This window comes from Poeciliopsis prolifica, unplaced genomic scaffold (genome assembly GCF_027474105.1).
Source record: "Poeciliopsis prolifica strain line A6 unplaced genomic scaffold, Auburn_PproV2 SCAFFOLD027, whole genome shotgun sequence".
NCBI classification, from domain to species: Eukaryota; Metazoa; Chordata; class Actinopteri; order Cyprinodontiformes; family Poeciliidae; genus Poeciliopsis; species Poeciliopsis prolifica.
In genome coordinates, this window is record NW_026562402.1 from 4,752,280 (window position 1) to 4,767,148 (window position 14,869).

The 14,869-nt window shown below is 40.0% G+C and overlaps 1 protein-coding gene across 1 annotated transcript; it reads right to left on the reverse strand.

The window, feature by feature from the left end:
• Positions 1–1,514: 1,514 nt before the first annotated feature.
• mfn2 (mitofusin 2) lies at positions 1,515–14,124 on the reverse strand. Its single transcript, XM_055048598.1, has 18 exons — positions 13,820–14,124; positions 12,481–12,662; positions 11,025–11,160; positions 10,387–10,549; positions 10,133–10,257; positions 9,873–9,981; positions 9,610–9,717; positions 8,981–9,134; positions 8,324–8,391; positions 7,997–8,118; positions 7,539–7,665; positions 7,007–7,111; positions 6,405–6,507; positions 5,153–5,373; positions 4,670–4,825; positions 3,514–3,710; positions 3,252–3,386; positions 1,515–2,834 (listed from the first exon to the last, which is right to left on the reverse strand). Exons 2-18 carry the CDS (start codon positions 12,656–12,658, stop codon positions 2,765–2,767), a joined length of 2,277 nt encoding a protein of 758 aa, XP_054904573.1. The 5' UTR covers positions 12,659–12,662; positions 13,820–14,124; the 3' UTR covers positions 1,515–2,764.
• Between the last annotated feature and the right edge of the window lie 745 nt (positions 14,125–14,869).

Consider the following 14,869-nt stretch of genomic DNA (forward strand, 5'->3'; position numbering starts at 1 on the left):
ACCCAGAAATGCTCAAACCCGGGCCCTCGTGTCCGAGTGCGCAGTTTGGACACATTCAGAAAAGCGCGGCGCACAAACAAATCCAGACGTGCAAAGCCGTGCGCACGCACGCACATGGCTGCGCACCTTTCAATTTGCGTGAAATAGAGCGCAGCTGATGGTCCGCCCGTCGCCACTCCACCCATAAATACATATTTAAATTAGTATAAATACCCGGAAGTCTGCCACCAGATGAAGCAATAACCATGGCAATGTACTTGTTTTGAAGCAGTATAGATATTTATATCTTTTATTTAAAAGGTGCTTAGAAGCACATATCACCTCACAAAAAAATAAATAAAAAAAACTCTAAACGCTAGTAAACCATCAACATTCACCAGCAGATCGGTTTGATCTCTGATGATGTTTGATCTCTCTCACTCCCTCTATTGGCGATGTTCTCCACTGGAGCCAAAGCGCTCCAAAAACGACGTCGTGCCGCGTAAGTGTGGCACAGCGCAAAAGGTGTGCGCCTTTGCGCAGCTACTTTTATATACAAACTTCAGTAACGCACGAGACAGCTCAATCTGACGCACTTCCATCTTCGCTCTTTGCGTCACGGAGGAATGTAGAAGCGTGGCGCTGAGATTCCTGGGAAAATAGCAGGAAATCAACCCCCGTTAACCGCTGCAGGGGGCGTCTGCGTATCCATGTCTGTGAAGCCAAGCGCGGAGGTGGATGTCAAAAGAGCAAACGCTTGCATCTCTCCGCAAGTACTAATTTAAACTTCAGAAATAACGTGCCAGTTTCACCACGCGTCACAGCCTGAATCCGTCAAAGAATCCACACGGCTAACCTCCAAATCAAGTAGGCAAGCAGTCCCACCGTGTGGTGATGTATTGTACTGCAGCAGCAGGTGCACAGTCCCAAGTGGTGAGAAAAAGGCCAGCCTCGCTCACACAGCTTAAAGAGCAACAGAGCGTCCATCATCATGTTTCCCATGTCTCCTCCTCCTCAGCTCGGGCTGCTCGGTGGGATGCAGCTCATCAGTCCCACCAGAAGCCAGCAGCTGATGCCTGCTATAAACACGCAGTCTGAACAAAGAGCTCGTAAGAAACCAAAACAGGGTAGAGCAGAACTCATCGTTACTGTGAGTTAAGTATTAATGGACACATTACACTTAAAAAGGGGTGGTGTGGCACAGCAGAGAGCAAAGGGAGGGGAAGCGACAGTGATTGATGACACTCTTGTGTCAGCTCTGGATGTTTCTGATCAACTTTTGCATTTCTGCTGTTGCTGCTGCTGGGGCCTCTGGGAGAAGGCAGAGGAGCTCAATTTTTTCGCAGCACAATTTCAACAAATGTGTAAAAAAAAAAATTTCATAAAATTTGCATACTGCAGTTTTAAGTGGGCCTCATACTATAAACTGTTCAAAAAAAATTTCACAAGGCCATTTTCCCCCCAAATAAAGCTGTAACATAAGTTGCAGGTGAGTGAGACTCACCAAAGTGAATCATTTCTGCTAAGCAACAGAATAAGGAGAGGAAAAAAAATGTTTATTTTGTTAGCATGTACAAGAACAGTGTAATCACTTTGTCGGAAATTAGGTTTGCCAATTGTTGAAGAGGGAAATACATTGACAAAATAAAGTGTTTTTACATTTATACAAGACCTCAACAAAAACAAACATCATACATCTGAACTTATTGTTCATTTGACTCAACAATATGGTCAACAATAAATTAGGCTACAAGTTGAATATAAGGCGGCTCTGGAATAATTGGTTTTTAGCTGTGCATGCGTCAAAAGGTTTCTGTTGATAGAACGCTTTGACCAAGTTGAATGATGAATAAACTTCACTGCTTTGTTTTATAAATAGGATCAAATTGAAATGATTTTGTACTTGACTTGGTATCTGTGTGTTTAGACAGAGGCTATAGTATATTTTTGTACACAAACAGAATCTGTTTGGTTCGTAAAGTGCTTGAAATAGGGCCGCACGATATTAGAAAATCTTGCGATAACTTTGGTAAACATTTTGTCGACAATATCAGTTTCTCCTTTCCTTCCTGACCTGAGCTTCTACCACTCTCTGACCTTTAGCATTTCATCTAAAATCATTAGTGTTTGGTGTGAGCATCTGCTGCCACGAGTCTATCAAACTGGCTAAGCATAACAATAGCATAAAAAAAGAGAGATCTAAGTTCATTATAGTCGAATTGCATTACCCAACTATTATTGCACTGCAATGTGAATATTGCGTACGGCTTATATTGCGACGACAAAATGTTCACACTGAATTGTGCAGCCCTACTTGAAACGTTTGTTGCTGAATCAGAGCTATAAAGCAAACTGATTTGAGCCGACGTAACTCCAAAAGCAGAAGGACATTGAAGCTTTTTACACACTGGTTGAGGACATCCACAGGTTAAGATGCTAACAGTGAGAACAAAGTGTGTTACTTTTTCAGTTAAATTATAACTTATCCTACAAACATGACACTGAAATTCCTTGGATGTACCGACTGTTCATGTGAGGATGAAAGGACGCACATGGAGATGTACAGAGAGGAATATTTACTTCTGTCGTCGTTCAAATAGGCTTTGCATGACATGCATACTGCACAGTTTATCTCCATAGAAGCACATAGCAACTACCAAAGATCTCCGTTGACTTGTGTTAGCCGTGTCTTCTGAACAGAACATTACAATTACATCACGAATTAGCCATGCACGCATTTTACATGTTCTGACGATGCTCAGTCTCAAAGGAAGCTCCGCCTGGGTCACTTGCTCTGCTGGAGGTACTGCTGGGTGAACATATTGAGCTCACTGTCCAACCAACCTGCCTTGTTCCTAACGAGAGAAAAAAAAAGGACGGAATTCAGATCTGCATTTAGGCATCGGGGAGTGACTGACAGGGTAAAAATAAATATTAATAAAAGGACAATGTCCGGTTTTCTAAGAAGGTTTTAATATTAATTTTCAGTAAAGCTATGACCAGAACAGACACAAGGCAGAATATTGAGTACACAAACATCTAAATGCACTAAGGCATATGGTCCTTAGGATCCGACTCAATAGTCTGCTGGGTTTCCATAGGATCTGACCACACAGAAATGTTTTTTTTCTAAAATGGTCAAGTTTTTCACTATCGTAAAAATAATAAAACGGGTCTCAAAAATCCTTCCCTTGCGTCGTCATGTGGACAACGAAGACACCGACATGTAGCCCATCCTGTAACTCCAAACACATTATACAGCGGTATCTTACCGTAGAAGCTTAGCCTTGCTCTGTAGATTATCCAAGAGCTCAATCTTCCTGTTAATTTCATTGACTTCATCATCGAGGTTCTGACGGGTGACGTCTACCTGCAGGCACAGCTGTGCAAACACGCTTGTCAGCTCTCTGTCAAAGACAAGACCGAAACACAACAAGTTTACGCAGCTCTGCTGTGACCAAGTAGTCGACACTCTTTACTGTCGAAACGTATTATCTGATTTTTGTATCCTTTGACACCATGATTGAAACTCACTGCTGCACTTGGTGGCTGCAGTTGGATCCAGTGTAGCTGACAATCAGCTGCAGCTTCTCACTGGCGTAGTCCACAAACTGTCGCTTGAAGGCTCTCTCTTTGGCTTTGGTAGTCCATGTGAGTCGCTCATAGACGTAGAGAAGCCCATAAAGACCCAGTGATAAAGCAATCAGGCGCCATCCCACTGCCTTCCAAATCTGCATACAGTAGCAAAAGCGTCACGTCATCTTAAATGCTTTGGCATCAAAACATACTGAAGAAAATTGTGCGAACAATTATTCCCACAGCCTTGTCTGTGGCCCCTATTGATTATTGTTTGAGACATATTCCTGTTTGTCATTATTCAGCTGAGGGACTGCTGAATAATATTTAACAAAATTGTTTCCTCACTGAAATTTTTCCAGTACTTGAAAAAGATGTAATCAGTGAATCCTACTAATTTCAGGGTCTAATGATAAGAGAGCAGAGTCTTATTATAAGTTTGTTATAATGAGTTATTATTCAGGCAGTGTAATTTGTGAAAGGAAGTGATGTTATTGGGGGATTTTAATATAAATTGGAACAGAAAAGACAAGAGAAGAAAAGTAAATAATATACTGAGTAGGATTTTAAACAAATTGACCTAGATTTGTGACGGTGCTGTAATCTAGTTACAGGGCTGTCAGATTGTAGCACAATATTGTCTATGAGAAAACTTAATAAAAATAAGTGCCAAAGAGACAGCAGTTGATATGTGTGGCATCTCTCCTTTCTAAAACATGGACGCATCTGTTTGCCGCTGAAGGAGCTACTTAAGGCCCCCACAATCTCGTATGGAGGCTGAGACGAGTTGATCATAATTGCTCTCAGTCTAGTTAACATTCTCCTCTCACTTCCTGTCCTTCTCTCAGCTTCTACCAGCCCAGCAAATCACTGAAGCCACCAGATTCATACAAAGCTCTAAGTAGTGTCCTGCCCTACTAAGTCTGCTCAGCAAGTAGAGACAAGTTGAACCCTCTGACTCAGGATCTTTGTGTTATGGGACCAGTCGAGTTTGTCATTGAGCTGAACCCCGAGACACTAGTGTTGCTCCACAACCTCGATGTCCAAACCCTGGATGTTTACTAGTACAATTTGAGTAACCCTTCTCCTGCAATCGACCCTGTGATTAACTCACCACACCGCCGACCACAAGGACACCCATGGAAGTACGCGATGTGAGAGACGCGAGACCTGTCACCATGGTGACCATGAGCTCTTCCTGAGTCACAGAACTTTGTGGGAATGGAGGCATGCTGGTGCTGACTGGTGTTAGGGCCATGGGCCGAGGAACCTGCAAGTTTAGCAGCAAAACAAAAAAAGAAGAACAGCAGATCTGTTTTATTCGGCCGTGATTATAGGTCATGCTTTTACAGGACCACATCCGTTCTTGTTGTAATTAAACATGTAAAATACAGTGAATAATTGACCAAAACACTCCAATGTATTTCACTTGTGAAAGAAGGAAATCCAAGAAACCTGTTAAAATAATAGATTAAAAAAAGTAGCATCCTGGTAAAAGACAACAGCAAGGTTCGTTTTCACCAGAGGCCAATTTAAGGCCATCTAGATAATGTGACTGACGAAGCAGGTTCTTTTTCTAAAACCTGGGAAAGATTACCTGGTCATTGTAGCCCATGAGGGCCCGTCGCGTGTTTTTGGGCCCTAGAAACCGGTTGACAAGCATGGTCCAACCAAGGGAAAAGTGGAAGCTGATATCCTCTTGAAAATCACTACACAGCTTGTCACAGGCCAGGTCATATGTAAGGTTGAAGAACTGACGAGGAATGATCTTGTTGGCCTGCTCTCTGATCGGATTTGGCAGCAGAGGCTTCAGGCCCTCTATAATAAAAATGATTTAAAAATCAGTTGAGATCAACTTAAATTTACAGAGACAAAACCATCCGTAAGATGATGACAAAAAAGAAGCATAAAACATTTGATTACCAGGGTCAATGATAACAACAGTAACCCAATTTAAGTAGATGGTGGAAATGATTTTTTCATTAAAAATCACTTTTGTCGTTTGTCAGAGAACAAATGATGTAGTTCCACTGGACTTTCAATTGACAGGCCTGGACACAACATTCTTTGGACAGCAAGTCTCCTCAGCCGTGAACCTTCGTGGCTTATGGAGGGTATCGGGTCGTCCCCACACTGAACCGACCGGAGACAATTGAACCAAACTGAAGCAATTTAATGGCACCTGGTGCTTTGAGTTTAGTAGATGATTAGTGTCACCCTGTTCTTCTCATGAAGAGGATGGTCAGGGTTGCCCATAATTTTCTTTGTTTTATGTAAAATCCTTTGTTGCACCGGCATCTCCAGAGGTTCCACAGTCATCTCCAGAACAGAACCAACCTTCTATATCGGGGGTTTGGTCCCTGACGGTGCTGTAGCCCCAACAGGTAACGGCAGAAGAAATGACGGCCTCAACATGAAACTTACAGAAGATCTGCAGCATCTTGCTGCAAAATTTGAAGGATCTGAGCTTCCTCAAGAAGTACAGTCTGCTCTGATCCTTCGAGACGACTTCACTGTTGCGTCTCCAGTCCATTCTGTTGTCCAGGCGAACGCTGAGGTATTTATATTCAACCACTTAAAACTTTTACTGCCATGATGGAAATGGGATTTGATCTAACCCTGCACAAAACTCTACATTTAAATATGGGGACAGAGAGGTGCTAGTTTAGTTTCCTGACAGCAAACACCCTAACCCTAATGAAATCTAATGCAATTTTGATGGACTAACCACAGACATTACTGATCTAACATTGCAGCATGCAGCAATACATAAATGGCACATATCAAACATGAGAGTGTGCAGAGACAAAAGACAAGAAGTATTAGTTTTTAGCTGCCTGACATCTTACCTATCATTTCCATTTGGGTGGCCTGCAAGGCGGTCGTGATGGAGCTTGAGCACCTTTCAGACATGGTCTTACCCAGACCGTCCTCTATGTGCCGATGGAGTTCCTAAAACACAAAATGATTTTGTTGTTTGACATTAAAATTGGACAATGTTTGGGAGTTTAGCAAAAACTCAGACTGTGCAATCCAAACTGAGTGAGGAACTAAAATAAAACATCCGTTAAGTCCGTTGGTTTAAAACTCATCTAATACATCTAATTATCTGTACGTGCTTGTCAGGCTGCAGGGAACACACATTTCACAGTCATCAAGTGACCCAAAAACTATTGCATGAGTTTGTAAAAGCCACACCAGTAGTGTCTCTACACATTGTTTAGAACACAAGGATGTCTCCTGTGTAATTTGAAAAAGGTTCTCACATTTAAAAGCAAGCATTATAACGTCCAGGCTACAAGCCGGTGCTTTTTTCATATGTTTTCAACACATATGAAGAAAGTGTTGAAAACGTTTTTCATATGTTTAGCTATGCTTCATTTTCTCCCCGTTTTTAATTCTTTGATATGCACCGACTAATGAATTTTAGAAACTACCAAGTGAATCTTACATTTTTGTAGACCTTGAGGACCACAGGTGATGGGTGGAAGTCCATGTGGAAGTCATCCACTAGGATATGAAGCTTCCTTATTTCCTCTGCCATAGTGTTGGTTACCTGGACAGGACAACAAACACACCATATTAATTGGTAAATGTTCATGAATAATTTTCGACGCTCTAATTCACAGCCTATTGCTTTTATTTTTGTTGTTTTGTTAAATCAAGCTAACAATGGACAGTGGCCAAGGATAAAAGATTTAGATTAAACGACCATATACACATTTTGTTTAATGTTTCTTAAACTGTGTTGGATTTTCAGCCCATTCTGTTAACTTTTACTTCTGCTATTGAAAGTATATGAAATGAAAGCCACAATTTCTTGAAGTTTTCATTTAATACAGATTTAATGAACTAAAATACAGTGATATTAAGCAAAGTTTAACAGTCAAGCACTGCATTATTTTTAAAACAAATATTAAACGTGATAACACGTAATCTCAGAGACTGTGATGTCACACGTCATAATTTCACGTGGATCTCACCTGTCTCTCCACCTCCTCTGTGATCCTCTTGATCTTAGCCTTGCAGTCCATAGTTAACAGATCCAGTTGTTTCTCTATAAACTCCAGCCGTTGTTGACGATCCTCTTTTGTCTCCAAGCAGTAGAGTCTGAGCAAAGAGGCACAAAAGTACAAACTCATTGAGCTGAAAAAAGGAGTTTGATTATAACCTGCTGTAAAGACATATTTTTTAAAAGTGGTGTTTCAAAAATAAGACATGTATCTTTTTAAAATATTGCAAGCAAAATAACCCAAAACAAACTATACAGTCATCAAGTTTTTTTGTACTCATGTCAATAGAGTACAAAAAAAGCTCAGTATTATGAATACTTTTGCAAAACACAGTCTCACAAAATTATTTTAGTCATTTAACACCACCAAATCATTATTACAACTTCAGTCTGTCCGAGACAGTGCTCATATGAACAACACACACTCACCTCTGTTCTTGGGCAGCTACATGTACCAAGTCCATAATGCGCCGCAGCGCTTCAGATATCTGCTTTGCTCTTACTGTGTGCTGTTCGAACTTGGTCTTCACCGCAGACTGAGATATGCACTCCTAAATACAGCAAAATGATTAAACAGGCAGTCAAGAAATCTGGACATCAATGCAAAATGTGAATGTCTTGAAAAATCTAAAACCTGCAACCTGCTGCAGTGAGAACCAGCATTTTTGAAACGTGTAAGTGTGTATGAATGATATACAGAAATGAGCTAAAGCATGACAGGAGGAATGTAGATGCTCCACCGTAAAAGGGTCTTACTTCAAATCGCCTCTCAAAGTTTTGGAACTCAAACATTCTGGCTTGAAATCCCTCAGCCAGAGCTCCACCTGGAACACCAGCAAGAACAACAACGTCTTCAAAATGCTATACGCTGTCACACCTTTATTAACAAGACTGACGTTACATATTGGACAGATATATATATTATTATTTTTATATTTCTAAAGTGTTATTAATGCACACAAAACCTAGTAAAAAAATAACACAGCAATTTGACATTTACATTTTAAAATGTATTTTTTGAGAATACAGAACCATTTTTTAAGCCAGAACATACTGTTGTATTTTGCAAACTTTCACCAAATGTTCATTTTTTGCAGATTAATTTGATAGATTATTCGACTGTTTTGTTAATTCCAAAAACGATGGAGATAAAATGGCTTGTTTTTTTTTTAATGGCTTGTTGTAAATGTTCAAAAATGGTCCTTTTAATGGCTCTTTAAAGTGAACGAATCTTTCAAATTTGGTTCTCATAAAGTCCATTGTCGGTTGACAGTCTTTGGTGGGGGTTGGGATTATTGCACGGTAATGTAATTGAACAGCCTTTATTTCTGTGTCGTTGTTTTGTTCTTTTCCCAAATAATAAACAAAACACAAAGCCTGTTAAACATCACAAGCAATTAGAATCCAATCAACCTGATTCAGGCATTCCTTGGGCCTTCTGCACGCGAGCCTGAAGAACTTCTTTAGCTGAGACGAAGAAGATGCGGTCGCCGGCCTGAGCTCTGTCAACAACACCCAACTCATCCACAAGAAAATTAGTGCAGCGGTCCATGTGCTGTCTGCGAACCTGCGTCAAGATAAACATATGTTGTAAGAAACACAACGGATTTGGGAACTCAGGTTCCCAAATCTTTGTTCACCACCAACATAAAAATCCTCCAGGACTGAGACTTTCTTTCCCAGCAAGCAGAGAAGATCCTGTTGGCCGTTTTTAACCGTCTTTAAAATATGACACTGGATGTTCAAAGGAGATATTTACGGCTGTAATTGTTGCGCCAAAAATTAAATGCTTGTCAGGCAACGAGGTACCCTAGTTTTAGAAACTGATGCTACTAAACTGTGGCAACTTCTGGCAGCTACCAATACTAGCTATGCCATGAAATGAGCTTGACCCTGCTGTCTTTGTCTTGAGGTAACATTAGTGCTGTTTAGCCAGTCTGTCATCTTCTTTTCATTCTACAATTACTTTTTCAGCAACAAGTATAACTGTTGGGAAAAAAAAAACATTGCGTGCATGCTTTTCTCATGTAAAGTTGACTAACCTCCTCCATGTATTCTGGCTCTGAGGCAGAGGCATCCCAGCGGTTGTTGAGGATAAAAACATTAGGACTGGAGAGACGCTGATTGACTTTATGAAAGAAGGACTTCTCCTGCAGAAAGTTAAGATACGTTTTAAACCGGATAACTGGAACACAATGGGCATTTAAATAATTCATTTACAATAAACAGGCAAATGCACAATTCAGAGTTACTTCAGCTTTGTCTGAGTCAGCTGTTTCTGCACAACAAAGGTTTTGTGTCTCACTGTTTGCATGAGGGTGGATTCGGAGTTTGCCACTAGAACAAACACATCTGCATCGAGACAGAACTTGTCAATCCAGCTGTCCAGTTCGGTGGTGACGTCGATGCCTGGGCTGGAGAGGAGAAAGGCATGAAAAACTAAGCTTCAGGAGGCAGTGTCAGCTTTTGTGAAAGAATGGATCAAATGGAAATGACTGGTTACATTTTTCTTCAAAAGTGAGTATTAACACTCCGGTTAAAGCTAAAAATCAACTTTCAGCTGACCTGTCCAAAAGCACCAAATCATCTCTTAGTAAAGCACACTTTGCTTTAGGCCACATGACACAGACCAGACTGCCAGCATCCAGATCCACATCCTGATGTAGAGCATGGGCCAGCTGGTTCACCGTCTGATCAGAGACATCAGTGGGTCAAATCTTTACTCACAGACAACATTCTACCACAAACTAACTTATAGAACGTACACTAGTGGCTATACTGGTGCACTAGTAACTGGAACTGTTGGTAAGATGACTAACCGTTATGCTTTTCCTATCCTCAGAGCCTTCAGTGAGGAGGAAGCCTTCATTGCCATCTGTGCCCTCCACCCTCAGGAAACAGTTGGTTGTGTGTCCGATTCCAGATGGCAAAACTTTATCACATAACATGGCATTGATCACAGAACTCTTCCCGTTACTGGTTCTGTGAAAGAACAAATTGGTTATTAGCATATAAAGCCAGTTAAATCTGCAGTAATTTCAGAAACCTACCTACATTTTATGTAAAATGTTTGATATGTTGAGACAAGCATAAACTCTCTTGCTAAGTTTAAATTTGTATGTCTTCTACTCTGTCATCGATTCTCACTCGCGCCGAGTGAGGTGCACACGAATCAACACGCGATCCGACCACACAGTTGCAAATATCAGCAAGGCAAGCAAAGCACCCACCCCCAAGACCAAGACCCAAGGAAAACACTGAAGTTCACCATAAAAAATCCTTTCTGTCCCCAGCCATCACCGCAACTTGAGTTACAACATTTACTTTCCATTTGGGACTCAGCTTAATAAAGGGAATTAAACTGAGTTTGAATGTTTGTGGGAAAGAAACATAACAGTTCAACTAAGTTATAAAAGTTTGCAGGATGCAAACTGCAAGAAAATGTCATTTAATTTACCTTCCAAAGAAAACCACCTTCATATGCCTCCGTGCAAGAACTTCTCCTATTCCTGCCACCTTGGACAGGTAACTGCAGACCTCCTGGACTTGCTCCTCAGTGGTCAGTGGGTCCAGGTGCTCATTTTTGTAAGTATCTAAATGGTGAGAGATACAGTGGTTAGTCGCTGAATGATCTGTCTTATTCTTGAAACAATCCTAACATAAGGCATCCTGTTGTGCATAATTTCAGGCTATGAAAATTATAGAGCCAGTCAGTGTTTTACCAAATTATCAGACTGTTACACTCACAAGGTCACAGACTACTTACTAAAACTCGAAAAAGGACACTATACGCATACGTGATCTTCCAAAGAAAAAATTCAGGAGCGAAATGATAGATTATGAGATCCATCATACGCAAATCAAAGCATTTACCTAAAAGAGTGATTGTTGTGTTCACCTAAAGATGTTTTTAATGGTTAAACTGGAGCAAAACATATTTTGGTATTCTAATGATATAGAGAAGTGAGAGATAAAACTCACACACTGGTCAGTTCTAACTTTCTGAATCTCCCCACTTTCTGAAATAAACTGTCAAGTCATCAAAATCCTGCAGCATCGAGCCAAATGAATCACTGCAAGTATGAGGGAAAAACTCACCTTAAAACATCACTGTAAACCTTCAAACGTAGATGCCCCGACTAGGCCTATGCTTAGGATGCCAAGAAAGCACTCATGTCAGTCCACTGAAGAAATATATATTTCAGTGGAAGAATTTTGTCATTTCATTAGGAATATATTACAGGAATTATATTCTGCTGCATTTTCAATTTTTCTTTCTTATTGTATTTGATTATCAGACCTCAGTTGTTAAGCCAGTTGTTAATAAATTTAGATTTTATTTGAATGACCTTTTCTTCATTGACCACACATACAAAAACTTTCAGGGTTTCGTTCTTGATTCAGATACTTTCACAAAGTGGAAGATTGTTCCCATCTCACAGTGGATCTGTGGAGATTAGGCATTGGTTGGTTACGGGTTTCGAGGTATAATCTCGTCTAAACGAATAAAATCGGCTGTTTGTTTGCTCCCATGAGAAGACAGACAGCAACTTAGGAGGAAGAACGTTACTCTACCTACAAAACATGACAGTGGTAGTCAGAGGACGCTTATTAAAAACTCTACAGTCAGGAAACAGAAAAGCTTTGTCTCTACTAGTGCCTCATAAATAAAATGTTTGAAAATTTGATAGATATAAAGGGGCACTATGAATAAAATCTGTTATTATTATTATTGCTCTGACAGCAACAGTTCATGTCAAAGGTTGAAGATCAGCTATGTATTCACATCAAAGCATGTTAAAAAAAATAAAAAATCACATATTTTAGAGCTGTAAAAATAATGCCCGGAGACCCCATGACAGTGACATTTTTACCAGAGGTTATCATAGGTGATAATTTTATATCATAAATACCTTCCAGAAAGGCTGCGCTTTCCTTGATGTAAGTCCCAAGTTGTTCAAATATTCCATTGATCTTCTTCTTTGCAGTGACAAAATGCTTCAGTGGGGACACATTTACTTCAGCCATTGTTCTGTTCTTCTTCTTACATTGAAATTGGAAAGGGCTGGGTCTTGGAACAGATACAGACATGGCACTGCAGAAATCAGAATAAAGGTCACCCAAACATTTATAGTAAAAGTAATCCACATACATAAATCTTGTTGTCTAACATTGTTAAGAGCCTTAACTGCTTTAGGCGAGTTCCTCAACAAAAGTCTAAGACGTTCATGGATTTGTAAGCTCACAAAAGCAAATATTCTAAAACAGAAGTTACAAGTCATTCTAACACCTGTCTTTCCCTATTTTTGTAAGTCAGCTCAATTATGAGAAAAAAAGAAAAACTTTATGTATACAGCCAGGTTCTCATCAGCAGCCCTGAGGACCAATAAAGGTGGTTAATGAATATTAGGGAAACCTCTCGATGGACAAATAGGGGCACATAGATAAACCGGTCCCAATTTCATTCAGTCAGGGAGATCATCAGTAATCAGCCGATATTTACATCTGAAGCTGATCTTATCCACCAACCTTCTCCACCTATAAACCAGCCAGTCCTCTTTTTCAGTGAGATAGATTAAATGACAGACCCACCCAGCAGGTGTAATGGCTGTACATTTGCAGTTAACAATGCTCACCCCTATTGTTGGCATTTCAGCAACTTTCCTGCTACACTTGGCAGAATTTCAGACAAAAATAAATAAATAATTGTATTGGCCAAAGCGGTCAGGTTGTCAAAGATCGGTGGTGGGCAATTGGTCAGAAAACTGCAATCGGTGCACCCCTAAAAACAAAGATAACTTTAAATATAATTTAAGATATAAAAGTAATATTGTGAAAATGGCACTAATGAAATAAAATAGTTTAATCATGTTTTATGTAACTACAAACTACAAGCCTTTTCTAGAACGTTTTATTCACCTATTAAAGTGAACTTTCTTCAGAAAGTCCATATAGATTTTGTGATTGTAGACACATTTTAAAAGGCAGGATGACACCTGGACTAGATAAAGCAGTTGTTCTCTAAACCAAACCTCATTTTCTTTATTTGCCTCTGCTTGGTGTGCTATGGTACATGTTCGTGAGAGACTACTTGTAATGCTTTCTCAAATGTCTTGCATGAATTGTTATTCAAATTTATTGTAATAATAATAAAAGTATCATAGAATAAAACAGTCCCGGAGTTTTCGTCTCGACTGGAGAGGCGCAGGCAAATGTTAAAACCTGATGCTGTAAAATAGTGAAGCTGCTTGCCTTGGATCGTGGTGTGTTCACGAACAGACTCCTTGCATCGCTGGTTCGGACAGGCTCGGTATCCTTGCATGCACACGGGCTGCGAAGGTTAGTGTCTGACCATCTGAGCCGTCAGGCGAGGATAAAGCCCGTCATGCCGCAAGCGTCTCCGGCGACACGGCAATTTTGACAGCTTCTGTTCGTTTGACGCCGTGAATATCAGTTTATGCTGTTGGGTTAAAGCCACACAGGCTCAGCGCCCTTCCTATTAGCTTACTTTCGTCCCCTCTCTCCGACCAGACAGCTGAGCTCTGCAGGAAGCGGAAACAGGAGCACATCCGCTAAAGACAGAAACTTGTCTTCTTCTTCTCGGCTGACAGACCAAGAATGAAAATGGATCATCGCCACTAACTGGACTGGAGTTTGGAAGCAATTAAAAATAAATAAATTAAAAAAAAAAAATGTTTTTTAAAAAACGATTAGATTTTTTTTCTAGAAGAATTTCCCTTTTCAAAACTGACATGACTTGAGCCATTATTTTAATTACTTTGCTTCCAAAAATATTTTCTTAGAGGCAACATTTATTGTGCCACAGTTTCAAATGAAAGTAGGGAAAAGGGATGGTGATGGAGTGTCAGTGTACACAGGAGAAATGCTTGCTTTACTTTCAGCAGTTCAATGGGTGGGAGAGGTGAAGCCATTAAAATCAATCATTTGATCAAATTCTAGTTCTTCATTAGATTATGCAACATAATCAGTCAGACTGTGGACCAGATATATTAAGTGAAACACTTTATAGAATCAATATGAAGGGGCTAACAGTAAATGTTGTATGGGTTCCAGCACATCACAGGATTAAGGGGAATGAAATGGAAGACAGGATGGCTAAGGAGAGTATCGATCAGGTAAGGATAGATGTTAATGTTTGTATTAGTACGACAGAAATAAATTGTATAATGAAACAAAAAAATGAAGGAGAGTTGGCAAAAGTCATGGACAGAAGAAAAGAAAGCACAGTTGTTTTTCTAAACTCCAAAAGAGAAATGGACAAATGAGAAGAATAGAAAGAAA

Coding starts and splice junctions, on each gene's coding strand:
- mfn2 (XM_055048598.1), bottom strand. CDS start 12,658: ATGTCTGTATCTGTTCCAAGACCCAGCCCTTTCCAATTTCAATGTAAG. Junction 11,161..12,480: donor AAGCGCAGCCTTTCTGGAAG/GTATTTATGATA, acceptor CTCACCATTTAG/ATACTTACAAAAATGAGCAC. Junction 4,826..5,152: donor TCATGGGCTACAATGACCAG/GTAATCTTTCCC, acceptor CTAAACTTGCAG/GTTCCTCGGCCCATGGCCCT.